Source organism: Chelonia mydas, chromosome 1 (assembly GCF_015237465.2).
Source record: "Chelonia mydas isolate rCheMyd1 chromosome 1, rCheMyd1.pri.v2, whole genome shotgun sequence".
In the NCBI taxonomy this organism is placed as follows: domain Eukaryota; kingdom Metazoa; phylum Chordata; order Testudines; family Cheloniidae; genus Chelonia; species Chelonia mydas.
In genome coordinates, this window is record NC_057849.1 from 320550448 (window position 1) to 320567641 (window position 17194).

The 17194-nt window shown below is 39.3% G+C and overlaps 1 protein-coding gene across 2 annotated transcripts in view; it reads right to left on the minus strand.

Moving 5' to 3' along the window:
* Positions 1-17194, minus strand: part of PIK3CG (phosphatidylinositol-4,5-bisphosphate 3-kinase catalytic subunit gamma) — a 53985-nt gene that overhangs the window by 19854 nt on the left and 16937 nt on the right. Inside the window, exons 1-5 of one of the 2 annotated variants that reach the window (XM_037889144.2) lie at positions 14565-15175; positions 11350-13365; positions 8915-8980; positions 8581-8806; positions 2905-3008 (exon numbers count right to left, since the gene is read on the minus strand). In XM_037889144.2, the coding sequence (XP_037745072.1) occupies positions 2905-3008; positions 8581-8806; positions 8915-8980; positions 11350-13353 (2400 nt within the window). In that variant the 5' untranslated portion in view covers positions 13354-13365; positions 14565-15175. Of the gene's footprint in view, positions 1-2904; positions 3009-8580; positions 8807-8914; positions 8981-11349; positions 13366-14564; positions 15176-17194 lie in introns of those variants that run through there. The other variant, XM_037889145.2, reaches the window with a different exon arrangement.

The window sequence follows — 17194 nt, forward strand, 5'->3', positions numbered from 1 at the left end:
AACTCGTCCGGTGTGGAAGAAGTTTTATTTTCCCTCCTCAAATACTGTTGCAAGACAATGCAAAGTCCAGAAAGCTCCAGACTTGTACTTCTGCTTGCACCTGGAGGGCACTTACATGTGCAGGTGTAAGAGTTGCCAGCATGTGGGTTCACTCTGTGGGAATAGTCTTCAAATTGCACAGTACAGCTGAGATGCTGGAATGTTGGTAAAGTAAAAACTGCCTATGTTGGTGATGACAAGTATTGTGTGGTGGCAATGTTAAAATTATCAAAGGATGCTTTAAAGGCAGAGCAAGCTTATAATGTGAGATTAGATCCTGCTGGGTTCTACCTGCAGAGGCGAAGTTGCATCCCCTGCTTCATACTTTGAGCCTAATATTAATGGTAGTTCAAATTATTACAACTACTGTGGTTTTGGCGATGTGTTGCTGGTTAGTAAACTTGAAAAAGAACACAAAGGTGGAGTAGGACACAAATGAAACAAATACTAACATACAAAACAAGAACATTAAAGGAGTGGAAATGTAGGCCTGGCTTGCCATAACTTGCCTCATTTCTTAGTGGGCATGATTGGGAAGATGAATGGAAGGTTAAGTTGTAAATAGGGGCTTACCAAGCAGTATCCTGGAATCAGGTGGTCTGTGCTACCTAAAATAAGCTGGAACACTCTGATGCTAGACAACGGACAAGATAAACTTGGAATGTAAAGATCAGGCCCCACATGAACAGCACATGGACAGAGCATGCTGTACAGGGATTCGTTCCTGAAAAGTAACCAAGCCAATCATGACACACATGATGCAATATATGGCTAAGAATGCATGAGAGACTAAATATTGAAAATTTCAGCCCAAAAGGGTTTTAAATTTATGAGAAAATAGAAAAAATGTGTTTGAATGGAAAGTGGAACTCACAATGGACTAAAGTAACCACTGTAATAAACATTTCTTTGTTCACACATTACTTTGAGTTTAGTGTCCAAGGAATGAAAGAAAGGGATAGACCATGAGTAACTGTCCATCTGCCTTCTGATGTCACATCATTGGCCACAGTTCCCCGTTCCCGGCCAATGGGAGATGCGGGAGGGGGTGCCTGGAAGCCATGGCAATGCACGGAGCACTCTGCTGCTCCCCTCTGGACGTTGTGCCGGCTGCTTCAGGAAGCAGCGCGGGGCCACTGGGAGGCAATCTGGCCCACGGGCTGTAGTTTGCCCACCCCTGGCCTGGAGGTAGGCCGGGGGCGGGCTGCTTGGCGGGCTGCAGGAAATAGCTGGCCCACGGGCCGTGTGTTTGAGACCCCTGATCTACAGTATCTGAATAGCCCATCAACTGCTTAATTGATTCTATAGTCATACCACATCAACCTCTTAATTTGGTTGACATGTGTCTGTGATCATGTTGCAGTGACCGGCATTTACTGTCTATCTAGGTATTTACAGTATACAACATTTTCATTAATGAAGTATGAATGAAGAGACTTTTACACCACTGGCCATTTTACACAAAATAGATTGAGACTGAATTAGTTATGTTAGAAGGATGGTCCACACCGTGATTGCTTTTATTGTATTTGGATAAATGTAACACTTCTGCATATACAAAGCCAGCAGTGCTTTTCTTCCTACACTGTGCAATAGATTATTTTCTGTATCACCACCACAAACTCTATCCTAAAATGCTTTGCAGAATTAAATCATACTTACAAAAATAAGGTAATAACTCAAGGCAGACAGAAAGGAAAAGGCAATGAAAAGAATTTTTAAGCTGAGATTTGAAATAAAACAGCAATTTGGTATATTGAAGAGATACAGAAAGTCTATTCTAAATGGCAGAGGAGAAGACTTTTGTATCAACAATGGCTCAATGATGGGGAGATGCAGGGGACAGATCAGTATAAGATGGCTAGTGCAATGACTGGGGCATGGGCAGTCCGACCTAGTGGTTGGAGCAGGAATCAGGCCTAATGGTTAGAGCAGAGGGTCAAAACCAAAGACAATGTCAGGTACGAAGCTGAAGGTCAGTGCTGGAGACAAAGTCGGGTGTTAGGCCAGGGATCAGAGCTGAGGACAGCATCAGGGGTAAGGCAGAGCAGCAGGGGCCAAAGTAGAGCAGGACAGCAGGAACTGGGAGTAGACAGGGGTCTGGGATGGGAGGACAGGAACCAGGAGCAGGCAGGGAAGCAGGAACAGGAAGTAACACAGGGCTCAGGAGTCAGGTAAGCCGAGGTAGTCACAGCCAGCCAAGGATTCCGCTACTTGCTCGCACAACTTCCTGTAGTTACTTCCTGGTTTATGTTGTGCTCCTTAGCCAGCTGGGGGTCTGGATGTTTCCCCCAGTATTTTGGGGCAGGGCCCTCTGCAAGCTAGACCTTCCTTGAACCTGTGCCTAGTTACTCAGGTGAGCTGCGGGGGGCAGTCGTGGCCTGAGTGCTGCCTGGGGACCCATGGACCCAGGTTTGAGGCCTGTGATCCGTCACAGGTAAGGGGAGTAACTGGAGGACTAAACAGATACAAAGCAAGTGAAGAAGACTGGAATAAGTCTATAGAAGTTTTTAGATATAAGAAAGCCAGTTTCTAACTAGATTCCTGAAATTAATGGGGAGCCAGAATTGCTGTTTGAGGATTAGTGTTTCGTCATCATGTTTCTCCTTGAATATGAGGTAAGGAGCAGCCTTCTGCATATACTTGCTTAAGGTGAGAGCGAAGAATCATAAAGACCACAGAAAAGATAGGGCTCTCAAAGTGAACTGAGGTAAAACCATAAATGAGGATATCTATCGCAGAAGTGAAGTCAAGACTTTTGGGTACATGATTTGTAAATCAAGAGGCAGATTTGTAAATCCCACATATTTGCAGATAAGAGATTTTCAAACCATGAAGAATGTATAAATAATCGAATATATTTACCACTAGTGCTCCTGCTCTCAGCCCAGGGTCATATGGAACTCTAAAGCTTTCCGGAAGTTTGCTGTTCTGCAGTTTTTCAAGCTTTTGTTTCAGCTGTGTGATAACTGTAATTGCAAAAAAGAAATCACCATTATTGGGTTCAAAAGTTAGAAGCAGAAAGTTACAGTTAATTAGACCTTTTAAGTCTCAGAATTGGGATGCAAGGCTCTTATTTTTAGCTACCTTTTTGAACTGCTTATGCCTAAGACCTTCTAGCAGGTTCTCCTGATTTGGAAATCCAAGGAGATTCTATAGTTAGGGATGCTCTCTCTGGTTAAATGTTCTCAGGTGTCTAACCGTAGAGAGCCAGTCACAGTGTCACCAACTCTCATGATGTTACCATAAGTCTTGTGGAATTTGGTGTTTTTCTTAAAGCTCCAACTCCTGGACTCGGGTGATTATATGAGAATCTCATCTTTCATTTAAAAAAAAGTTTCTAGCCTGCATCATTGTCAAAAAAGCCTGAAAACATGACCCCCTAAAGGCTCAAAACTAGAAGACAAATACAAGAGCACAACTTTTTAAACAAATCTCATTATTTTTAAGCCCATCTCATGATTTTTGGATGCTTAGTGTGAATAATACTGAAGCCATGAAGACTCTAACCAGAGACATAGCCTCCCTAGAGCATAGTTCCCCCAACCCACACCTGGCCACAGAATTGGAGCTACAGCTATAGCGATATTGGGCAGTGCTCTAGCTCCCGCTCTGTGACCTCCTGGGCTTTCCAGCCGCAGCCAGGCAATTGCAGCTAGAGCGCCCATCCTCACAAGCCAGGGTGCAAGGAATAGTTACAACTAAGGGCTAGCAGCTCAGTCAGAGTATCCCCCAAACTGATGGCATGCTGCAGCAGATCCCTCACCCAGTCCAGGGCAACAGCCAGCACCAGGAGTGAGCAACTGACCACAGCCCTCCATCCAGTCCAGGGCAAGGAGCAACCAGGGGCAGAGCCTCAAGGACCAGCCAGGGGCAAAGCAATTACTATATTCTTAAAGAATGTTCCATACTGCAGCTTTGTCCGTTTTAAATTCTAGCAAACAGAACATCTGCTGATTATGTAAATAAGGCATTATATGCATATATGTAAATTATGAAATTCATTCATAGCCCCTCCAGATTTCTGATCCTTCAGTTTAAACAGGAATGGTTAATACTATATGAAATACACATTGCTCCATCTTAGCTAGCCAGTCACAATCCCTCTCTGCAATATGCTGGGAAGTACTCCTCTTGTATATTAAACAAACAAGACACCAATTTAAAAGAAAAAGAAAATAGGACAGGGATTTCTATATGCACAAGTTCTAGCTATTCAAGTGCTCCCCATATTGATGGCACTATATAAATAATTATATCCTCAAAAAAGGAGGAAAATTAGAAGGGAAACAAAGGAACACTGGAAAATGAAGAAGCTAGACATACCTAGAATTTTTAAAATATTAACAGAGACAAATCTCAAAATCTTTGCTATAAAAGTTCAGTGAATTAAGAGTCACCCAGGAATTGAAAAAAATAAAAAACAAATGACACCTATCTTTGAGGCTTTTAGGAAAGAAGGGCCTAGAAAATACCAGATGACTAGTGTGAAACCTATTCTGGGAAAAATATCTTGAGTGCAAGATAAAGGAGTCAATATGTGAACGTTATAATTAGACACCTTTCTTTAAGAAGAAACTAGGGTTTATTAAAATAGGCCTTCTCAAATAAATCTAATAGTTTTCTACAATGTAATTATTGATTTACTACACAAAGGTGCTCAGGATATAGCATCTCAATTTCAATAAGCTATCTGATATAAAACCAGATAATTAAGAAACTGAATACCAATTACTTAAAGTAATCACAGTAAAGGTTTGGAACTAGCTGATTTAAAAACAAAAACATAAGTATTCATAAATAATAAGATTTCCCAGCTGATCTAGTTTAAGAACTCAGAACTGGAACCGAGAGAGAGGAAACAATTGCACAGATACCTATTTTGAAGATATTTAGAAAACAATTATGCAGACCCAGGGACAAAAGCAGATAGCAAAACAAGTATAAGATTGAAGTGTACTGCCCTTGTAGAAAAAAAAAATTGGATGTAAACACAGGGATTCTGACATGAAAGGTGAGGGAAATATTACCCTATATAACCATGGTGATACTGCACCTGGAATACTGTGTACCTAAACTGAGGGAAGATAAAAAAAGAGATAAAAGAATTAGGGGATAAGATTGAAAGACTGAAAAGACTAGAAAAGAGAAGATGTGATCCAACACATTCAGACTGACAATATAAATAAATAAATAAAGTTAATGGAGATGGTGGGCAAAAGGCGCAACAGACTGAAGTTAAAGGAAGAAAAAGTTTGGGAACAACGTTAGGAAGCATTTCTTAACAAGTAAGAGTAACTCAGCAGTGACACACTTCTAAAGGCGGTAGTTAAAGCAACGTATCCAGTATTTTCAAAAACAAAGTTTCAGAGTAGCAGCCGTGTTAGTCTGTATTCGCAAAAAGAAAAAGGAGTACTTGTGGCACCTTAGAGACTAACCAATTTATTTGAGCATAAGCCTTCGTGAGCTACAGCTCACTTCATCGGATGCATTCAGTGGAAAATATAGTGAGGAGATTTATATATACAAAACATGAAAAAATGAGTGTTATCATACATACTGTAAGGAGAGTGATCACTTAAGATGAGCTATGACCAGCGGGGGGGGGGGGGGGGGGGGGGGGGGGGGGGAACCTTTTGTAGTGATAATCAAGGTGGGCCATTTCCAGCAGTTAACAGGAACGTCTGAGGAGCGGTGGGGGGTGGGGGAAATAAACATGGGGAAATAGTTTCACTTTGTGTAATGACACATCCACTCCCAGTCTCTATTCAAGCCTAAGTTAATTGTATCCAGTTTGCAAATTAATTCCAATTCAGCAGTCTCTCGTTGGAGTCTGTTTCTGAAGTCTTTTTGTTGTAATATTGCGACTTTTAGGTCTGTAATCAAGTGACCAGAGAGACTGAAGTGTTCTCCGACTGGTTTACAACAAAAAGACTTCAAAAACAGACTTTTCAACGAGAGACTGCTGAATTGGAATTAATTTGCAAACTGGATACAATTAACTTAGGCTTGAATAGAGACTGGGAGTAGATGTGTCATTACACAAAGTGAAACTATTTCCCCATGTTTATTTCCCCCACCCCCACCGCTCCTCAGACGTTCCTGTTAACTGCTGGAAATGGCCCACCTTGATTATCACTACAAAAGGTATTCTCCCCCCTCCCCTACCCCCCGACTCTCCTGCTGGTCATAGCTCATCTTAAGTGATCACTCTCCTTACAGTGTGTATGATAACACTCATTTTTTCATGTTTTGTGTATATAAATCTCCTCACTATATTTTCCACTGAATGCATCCGATGAAGTGAGCTGTAGTTCACGAAAGCTTATGCTCAAATAAATTGGTTAGTCTCTAAGGTGCCACTAGTACTCCTTTTCTTTTTGTAAAAACATACTTAGATAAGTCATTAGTGGAACAGTCAGTCATGTGAGTAGGCCTGAAAAATGCAGAGCAGTCACATTTGATCACCCAAGTACTCTTTTCAGGTCCTGTTATATATTACACTATTTTTGGAGAGAGTGAAAGAGAAGAAAGAAAAGAAAAAAATCACATAAGACAGACAACTTGCTGGACATAAAGCTGATTGCTGTGACTGACATTTCAGAATCTCTCTCTCTCTCTCTCTCTCCAGAGCTGCAGAAGCTTCAAGTTTCCTCCTAAAAGGTAGATATTCTGATCAAAGAAGTTTGGGGAAGCCACTCTATGTGTTTTGTAAAATAATTAAAAGTAAATTTCTTCTAAAATGTAGAACTTTTTAATGGGGTTTGTCAGCATCATAAACCAAACAAACACCATGTTGAACACTGGACATGACACAGGAGGGTTTGTCTAGGTTATTAAATACTATGGCCCCAATCCTACAGTCTTTAAAAGAGCAAAACTCCTGAATTTAGGAGTGCAGGATAAAAGTGAAAACATAGCAGGATCTGAAAAAATACCTGGGTGATCCAAGGTGAACACTATGCATTTTTTCAGGTCTATTCACACAACTGACTACCCCAATAATGGCTTATCTTGGAAACATCGATTTACACGATGGAATTAGTGGATGGTGAGTTGGACTGGGATTTCAAAGCCGATATTCACAAAGAAAAGGAACTTGGAATTTACTTTTCAATTAACAACATCAGGATCTTTGGACTGAAGGAACACTTTCTGGTGTTGATATGAAGTTGCACTATTCACAATGGATTTTCCAACTACTGGAACCAGTCATGTTACAAGCTCCTATTGGTGGTTGATTCAGCATGGTAAATGCTGAAAAGGAACTGGTAAGATGTTACGGTGCAGGTATAGTAGTGAAAGCAATTCTCTCTTCTAGTAATGAAGTATCTGGAAAGTTGTTCAAAAAACAGGAGGCATATTCATCATAAATGAAGTAAACATTTCTTTCATCCTGGGTAAGAATGCTCCAAGACCTTTGAAATGAAGCCTCACACTTACTACAATCCAAAACACTGTTTAAGGACTGTTAGCCTGGAGCATAAACTGGTTTATGAGATATATTGAGAAAGTGGTTTAATGAAAAATATGACTTCACATTACGTTTTATTATGGGTGCTTCTTCAGCATATGCAAAATATACCGTAAATCTGAAAAAAGGTGTCATCCTTTATAAAATCAATGAGCTGAATTAAAAATCCATTCACTTTTAATTGAGATAAAAAAGTATGGTTTCACTCAAATTTGTGCACTGTGCCTATCTCAGGTGCTAGGCACATAATAAAACATATACACAACTTTAATACAAATTGTAATTAAAAACAGGATACCTAACCAGGCTCATACCCACTGATCATTTCTCTCAAAAATAAATACATGAAAAGAGGAAGTGAGACCTCCAGTAATTTTCCCAACCCCAAGCAACATCTCCCAAGAGCCTACTAGTCAGCTCCTTAATTAATCCCTACAATTAACCTTCCACTTCTCTAGGAAAAGTCTGCATAAACATCAGGTCACACCACATCCATGGCTCAGATGAACCAAGAAGGAAAATTAATTTCAGAGCCCAGGACCCCTCACTGAGAACACACTGCTTCCTGTTTATACCAGGAGAGGTACATGAACTTGAACCTGCACCAGTGTTGCAGTAATACACAAAGGAGACAGGAGTTAAGATTGTATTGTGCGGTGTCATCTTATCTCTTCATTACATGGTAGCATGTCTTTTGTTTTTTCTTGTCACATTACATATTCCTTAGATTAGAAGAATATTAGAGTACCTGAATTCTGCATTTCCTGGTTTTACAACATTTGAGTTCTGGAAGGCACCCAGGAACACAGCACACCATTGAGTGCCTCCAACCTTAACTCCGCATTAATGCAGTTTTCCACAAGTGAATATATTACTGGCTTCTTTGACACCCACAGCTTATATGGCTATTTAGAAGAATTAACTGTGATGCTCAGTGGCTGAGGTAGTAATTTACTCTTATGGACATTACAGAGAAACATACTGTTTGCTGATTTGGTTTTAATACACATGGAGCAAAAAGACACACACATTACATAACAAATGAAGCAATACCTATGAATAAATACCTTGAGAGGTGACATCGTACTTTTCAGCAGAAACTGATTTTATATCCATTGTGACTTTATGCAGCAACTTAATTATCTGAACCTGTTTCATGAAATCATGTAGCATAGCTTTTCCACAGCCCCTAAGATAGGCTTCTAGGATCACAGCAAACCTCTGCTGGTAGTGCATGGACTGAGCAATCTCACTTCTTAAAAACCAAAACAAAAAGTGACCAATTCTTTTGTTCTAAAGGCAGAGAAAAGGCTAAAATTAATATACATGACATTCTCCTGAGAAACAGTCAATTTTAAGAATGCCTGTAACTTTAATGTTACTTAATTTTGAAGTACTTACTCTCAAACCTCGTTTTAGTAGAAATCTGGCTAGTGCGCTGTCATGATAGGGTTCAAATTTCACAGCCTAAAAAATGCATATAAAAATCAAAGAAATACAAATTTTATTTAAAATATTTATAATACCTTGTTGCATTTTCTTATATGTATAAATTACAGACGACATCAACAGAATAGAGCTCTGTCAAAGGAAAAATGTTATGGAAAAGCATAGGTCTTTAGAGAAAAAAAGTTGGAAAAAGCACTGATGTTTCTTTGCATGTGATTTGATCACTGCATTCTATGATTCTATGCTAGCTGTCTCAAAAAAACAAAAACCAAAACCCAAAAACACATTATTATTGTGACAGATGATTAACAAACAAAAGCCATCCAGTCTAACTTCACACTCATGAATCTTGGTGCATTATAGTGACAGTACGCAGACATTCAGATGAGGGGGTGGCAATAAAATAAAACATTCTAATATTGTTTTACATTAAACTATTGTGTATGTTATAATTTAATAAAAGTTTTAACCCAGTTTTTCCTTTTGTTTTGAAAAGAAACTAAAAATACCTCAGTAGTTTATTTCTTCCTAAAATCATTTTAATGTATATTGTCTTGAAACAAATTCTTTTAGAAAATGCACACAGAAAAATCTTAGCATCCTGCATTGTATGCACTCGTGTATCCACCAGCCTGCATATTAACTGAGCCTCTAATTTGGGTGCAAAAATGTGTTAAAAATAAACAATGACTTGTCTGTAAGGTCTGCTATCTTAAAGGAGACTATACATAGTAGCAGTTATGTGGGAGGTCAGACTAGATAATCTTAGTGGTAACTTTTGGCCTTAAAATTTACAAACCTTGAATTGCATATGTCCTGTCTGGGGAGCCCAACCTCCAGATGGGTGAAGATGAGGCTGGAGAGTATATAGAGGCTTTGTCAGAAGCCCTGCTCCTGCAAATTTGGAAGCACTAACTTCACTTTCTTAGGAATCAGCAACTACCTCTAGACCTGTGCGGCTTAAAAGGTCCACAGGCTCCCTTGCCACAGAGGTGCCCAATGTTACTGCAGAACTTGCTCATAGGTTCCTTGATATTTAGTTGTCTCTGCTGCTATGGAGTTTATAACCTTTACAGAGAAAGAGCTGCCAGGTATCGAAAGGTGCAGAATAGGACCAGAGAAGCTCGATATGCATTTACACGACTGAATTGCACTATTACAAATTTCATCTGCAATCAATAATACCCTCAGTTCTGCAAGTTGCAATGGTGCAGTGTTCCCACCCCAAAGAAAACTATTGTGAAAGTGAAAGAAACTTCCCTTTTCAAACTCAGATTTCTGAAATGCTTTGTCGTATAACTGATCTCAAGCTTTCAGCAACAACAGCTAGCAAGAGACCATATACGAGATATTTCAAGCAAATAGGATTGTAACTCACTTTCCATTAAAACCCTGATTTTGATCTTTCTAACTTTCTATGAATGAATAAATCCTAAGTATGGAGTCAGAACCATGGTTCCTTGCCATGCCTTTTATTTTTTATTTTACTGTTTTATACTTTTTAAATTTTAGGGAGAAGTACAATTACATGACAGTACAAAATTGATAGTATTGCCAGATAAGATGCATGCACAGCAGCATGAAAGATTCTTCACACAACTCTGCAAGCAGACCCTAAACACAACCCAAAACTTGTGTGTCAGGCCTTGTCTAAACTAGCATTTTTTTCAAATTTTTCATTGTTTCATTACCAACAGTGGCAGCAATAGCAGGAGCGCTGGTACGGACCGGTCACTGGTGTTTCAGTCACTTAGTGTAAAGCTGAATGAAGGTTAAATTGAAGACGTAACTTTATTAAATCCTGTGCATTGCTCTGACCATGTGGCTGTGTTGCTTCCAGCCAAACTCCCCACATTCCCTGGTGTCCTGTCAATAAAAGTGCCTCAGGGTAGGGTGACCAGATAGCAAGTGTGAAAAATCAGGACAGGGGGTAGGGGGTAATAGACACCTATGAAGCAAAAGCCCCAAACATCTGGACTGTCCCTATAAAATCGGGACATCTGGTCCCCCTACCTCAGGGAAACATGGGCTGTCTGACTGCAGTGCCACTGATCATTATACAACTGGTGCTTTAACTATCATGTGATCTAGACCTGCTTTGAGCAGGATTAGAAAACCCAGTGGTTAGGATGTGCTTCCATCATTAGAGCTACACTGGTGGTAAGTTGACTGTGGAAATTTGAAGAAGACTGTTAACATAGACACAACCTGTGAATGCTATGAAAGGTAAATGTATTAAGATTATTATTAAATTAATTCCTTTCACTAGCACTGTTTTGATTAACATTGAAGACTTCAAACAGTAGGTCATTCATAACACTGGAACATTTCTATGATCATGCAAATATTCAAGGAAACTAATGTTCAGGAATGCAAATATACCTTACCTGCACTAGTTGCAAAAGGTAATGCAGAACATCATCATCTTCTAAGCTCTCCAGCTTTTGAACTGCCATTGCTCTTACATTTTCATCCGAAAAGTTACAGTCCAAAAGTTGCATTGTTAGTCCAACATCCAAAGTGCTATGATCCCAAGCTTCTCTTTTAGCTAACAACTGGTATGTTTTAGCCACTATTTCTTGCTGTCCCCACTTCACTGAGCTAAGCAGCTTAGGATATGCCTTGGGGTGCTTTATGCTTTCATATCTAAAATGCCACAGTAATTCTTTGTCCTCAGGAGTAAGTGGATTAAGTGGGTCAGTGTCTACGATCGCTTCAAGTTGTTTGCGAAGCTGGTTGGGCATTTCAGCTCTTGTCCTATCCCCTTGGGGGTCAGATGTTATCCTATGTTTGGGCAAAGCTATTGGGTGGCAATATTTATCCAAAACAATAGAGATAGCCATTGAGTTTTCTTTATCAGGATTGGTTGCTGATGTAAGTTTGTCAGCATTGATGCTTCCCTGCTCTTCCCCTTTACCTGAAATCTTCCACATATGAAGCACGTACTCCCCACTACGTAGCAGTGAACGGTGATCAATCAACAAAATATTTACATAATAGAGTAGCTGAGTTTTGCATTTAGAATCGGAGTTGGGGGAATCATGTGACTGAAGGCTAACCTTTGTGGATAATGCCTGTGCTTTGCCACAGTATATCTGTAGATTTAGTAGCGCTCCTTTAGGCAAATCTTTAATTTTAATATCAAATTCAACCCAAGTATTCCACAGAACCTCCTCAGTAAAAGGCTTAGATGTGGTCCTTCTCTGTGAAAGAAGTTGTTGCCCATGTTGAATATTAGCCTCAACAAACACAGTAAGTTCAGTATTTCTTGGTAGCACTGGGATATCAATGCCAACTATCTTGACCCTGAATTTTCTATTACAGTCCCACAAAGAGATAATGAACACCCTCTCATGATCTTTTCCGTCTATTGTCAGCTGTTCATGATATCCTGTAACACCTGTGCAGTCATCCACCAAGGGCCATTCTTCTTTCTGAACCTCATCCTCCTTGGGGTCAGGAGGGTCATCTAGTACTAGGTGGATCTCTTCCCCATTCTTCAGGCACTGTCTTATCCAGTGAAAATCTTTGATTGGCGTCTCTCCCGTGATATACTCATCTCTGCCACAAACCCTGAGAACAAAATCCAGTTCACTGTGATCCTCAGGAATATCCATCAAAGATTTCTTCTTTGCCATTTTTGTGAAAAAGCTCTGAAGGATCATATCTGGAGTGTCATCAATTGATACTTTAATTTTTTGGCTAGTTGTTCCTCTATGTATGATTATAAAAATATTGTTATTAGTAATCTTTTTAAACACATATTCTGGGAGTGGCTTGGATGTAATCCATGGATGCATTGAATACAATTTTGGATCTCTGCAGGCTACTTCAATCATTCGTGGTGTGACTAACCTGCGACGCGTAAATTCTAGCTCATCATCATGCACATTACTAACATCAGTGACATCATAGCCAATTAAATCATTAAGCTGCGTCTGAAATTCCTGAACTGCCTCTGTTGGTTTTTCCTTCTGGACAACATGAATTTTGCCTACCTTTTTCTGTAACACTTTCCAATACAGTATGCAGTCCAATGTCTGTATTACTTGATGTTTGTCATAAATTTCATACCACTGCCCTTTCTTTTGATATTGAAGAATAAATTGATCTGGGGTGAATTTATGGTAAAAGTCTGTGGTTTGGCTCATCTCTATTGCACGCAGCCAAATCTGTGCTTTCATTTGCTCAACAGTACAGTTGCCAGCTATTTCGAGTAACATTGTTTCCGACATTTTAGTGTGTTTATTGTTTGTAGGCAGAATGAACTCAATGGATATCAGTTCCATTGAAGACAAATTACTTGCTGCACTGTATGGCTTCATTCTTCTTCTCCTTCGTTTGTTTTCCTCTCTCATTACAACAGGCTGTTCATAATTCCTCAACTCCATGCCAGAAGAAATCTAGCAAAACATACAAAAGTTTGATCACTTTCTCATTTAATTTCTGTGTGTATTCTTCTACAGACACATTAGCTCTTTTTGTTAAGTTTAACTATAGGCTTTAATCATAACCTTTACATATACAATATATATTCCAAAAGTTTCTGAATAGAACTATTTTTGTTCAGGATGGCTTATTTGAATCAACCTATTAATTTTAAAACCAAATATTAGGTACAGCAATAACTAATTAAAATTGTGCATTTATAGAACACCATTCACCCAAACACATTTTATGAATTGTGAACCTGATCCTGTGTGGGCCTCGGGGGCCTAAACTCCCAGACTTCACTAGAAACTGATCTCTAGAAGCTTGACAATGTTTTTTTGCTCCGACTAATTTTCTCTTTTGAATTTGGCAAACATTGAATTTTTTTCCCCTCTTGTATTTTGGATGATGCTGAAATTAACACAAATGGATTTTAACAATTAAAAGACATTTTGCTGTTAGTGATCCAGTATCACAGAATGATGTCATAGTAAGCTCCAGAGAAAAATATGTTAATTGTAGCAGAGGAAACAAATATTGTTTCTATGTGGACCCCACAGAAAGCGAAACTGTTGATTGTTTCCCCCCTCTGTGATAAAGCATTAGGATATTTTTATTTTAAAAATCCGTTATATAATGTACATCTAAATTTTAGCCTAATATGATGAAAATGTTTGCAAGCCAATGACACTCTAGTACATTTTATAGCAAGTGAAAATATCTAAAACAAACAAAATCAGAAAGAAATTTTAAGACAATCTTACTGATTTTAAGAACGCAAAAATGTTATCACTCACAATTAGTCTCTGTTCTACCATATCAAAGTGGAAGTTATTTACAAAGTATTCAGCTGAGGAAAGCAAAGTTGACTGGATGTACTTACATTTGTTCCCCTTCAATGTCTCCTTCACAAATTATGTTGTTAGATTGCTTAATTTCAACATTTTTTTAGAAAAAACTTTTATACATAAAGCCTCCCTCTATTTGCTTACAAAAAGCGCCAGTAATCTCATCAGGCCCTTGCAAATATTAGAATAAAAGGTAAGAACATTCAGGTTAGTTTTGTTGTAACAACAGAACACATGGTGACTACAATTCGTTCTTAATGTTTCAGAAAGCAAATAACTCTGGGCACCATATTTATAATTACCAAATCAAATTGAAACATTACCTGATTACAAAGCACAGGATGAGTCGCTGAATAAGACTCATTTGTTTAATTTTAAAGTATTTTTTTTAAATGAGGATCAAGAAAGTTGATTGTTTAAGTTGTTCTGCTTTTCTTGCTCGCCTTCATATCCAGATGCAAAGGAAGTGCTGCACTTACCAGGAAGGAAGTTTTAACCGAGTTGATTATACATATGATTGCTCATTTTAAAAAAGTCAGAATGCTTTTCCTGTTAAAGCAGAACAAATATATTTACAGTACTGCCAACCACAAAAACCTGAACTTGAGTTTTAAAACTCATGGGTGGAAGGGTTGTGCTAAAAATTACTCACTTCGATAAAAACATTAATAAAAATTAAAACAATGACATATGCATAAAACTAGAAGACTAGAAGAAATGCTCTGTATAAAGATGAACTATATCTGAAAGAGCCAAATTATAGATGCTTGGTTACAAAAAAAAGAAGAAAAAAAAAGAACAAATTAAACAAGACACCATTAAGGCTCTAATGCTGCCTATATGCTAGTCCTTAGGACCTTTGACCTAGATTGACTACCAGGGATTTCCCTACCTCCACCCCCTGAACTTCCCCAACACCCTGATGCAGCTATTTACACAGTGTTGCCAATTTAGTCATTGGTTAGAAATTTGAATTGAAACATTAATACACACTTTAAAAGCATACAGTATATGATAAAATACTTGTACCCGAAAAAGTATAATGGGTTTGAAAAGTATGAACAAAGACTAGCTTCTTCACACAGCTGTTTTTTTGACAATGTTCGCACATTCGTTTTGGCAATGTTGGCCAATCTTATAATTTCAATATATGATTTGTAAGCTAGGTCTGAATGAGCTCTCCCCTGACAGCCAAGGCAGGGGGAAGGCTTCAGGACCAGACTTGAACTCACCTGAACTTGTACTTACATGAACTCAACTACTCTACCTAGGTATCCAGCAGACAGAGCTGTGTTGCCCAAGTGACCAATTTTGGCTGGTGTTGGGTTACAAATCACTTTAGTATTGTTAGAGTATTGTTAGTATTATTAGAGTTCCCAGAAGTCACCTACTACAGGACAGGCCTAACAAAGAAAATAACAGAACGCCACTAGCCGTCACCTTCAGCCCCCAACTAAAACCCCTCCAACGCATTATCAAGGATCTACAACCTATCCTGAAGGATGACCCAACACTCTCACAAATCTTGGGAGACAGGCCAGTCCTTGCCTACAGACAGCCCCCCAAACCTGAAGCAAATACTCACCAGCAACCACATACTACACAACAGAACCACTAACCCAGGAACCTATCCTTGCAACAAAGCCCGTTGCCAACTGTGCCCACATATCTATTCAGGGAACACCATCACAGGGCCTAATAACATCAGCCACACTATCAGAGCCTCGTTCACCTGCACATCTACCAATGTGATATATGCCATCATGTGCCAGCAATGCCCCTCTGCCATGTACATTGGCCAAACTGGACAGTCTCTATGTAAAAGAATAAATGGACACAAATCAGATGTCAAGAATTATAACATTCATAAACCAGTCGGAGAACACTTCAATCTCTCTGGTCACTCGATTTCTGATCTCAAAGTGACTATCCTTCAACAAAAAAACTTTGAAAACAGACTCCAACGAGAGACTGCTGAATTAGAATTAATTTGCAAATTGGATACAATTAACTTAGGCTTGAATAGAGACTGGGAATGGTTGATTCATTATAAAAAGTAACCTATTTCCCCTTGTTTATTCCTTCCCCTCCTCCTCCCCACTGTTCCTCAGACGTTCTTGTTAAACCCTGGATTTGTGCTGGAAATGGCCCATCTTGATTATCATACACATTGTAAGGAGAGTGATCACTTTAGATAAGCTATTACCAGCAGGAGAGTGGGGTGGGGAGAGAGAAAACCTTTTGTAGTGATAAACACCCATTTTTTCATGGTTTGTGTGTATAAGAACATCTTCTGTATTTTCCACAGTATGCATCCGATGAAGTGAGCTGTAGCTCACGAAAGCTTATGCTCAAATAAATTGGTTAGTCTCTAAGGTGCCACAAGTACTCCTTTTCTTTTTGCGAATACAGACTAACACGGCTGTTACTCTGAAACCTGTTTACTATTGAATGTGGGGGTCATGAAATGTTGTTATCCTTACTGTCTGAGTAAAGGGCAGCAGAACTATATTGAGCCTGTCCTGACCAAGGGGGTCACCCTCAGTGCTTAATTTTTGCCAGGGCTGAGCCCCAGCACCTCTAGGTTTGGCAGTTCATAGCCCCAGGACCTCTGGGCTTGCCACGTCAATTATGAAAGTGAAAAACTTGCTTGAGCCCTGGTACCTCTTTCATTACAAATTAAGCACTGGTCACTCTCAACAGAACAGCACTCGCTGAGCAAGGGGTTTGGATGGCAGGTCCCAGTGGAGTGGGAGAGACAGGGGTTTTGCTTGGTGGTGTGGGCTGTGCCTAGGACTAACAGGCACTATTTGACCTGCCCCTCTCCCCTATTTAAAGATAGAGCTTATTAGGCTCCATAGAGAGTATTTTGTTTTGTTAAGTGACCATTAGAGCTGAAATCACTAATAATCAGGTCTAAGTGCTTAGACCTGCTGCAGGATGGCATTTCTGT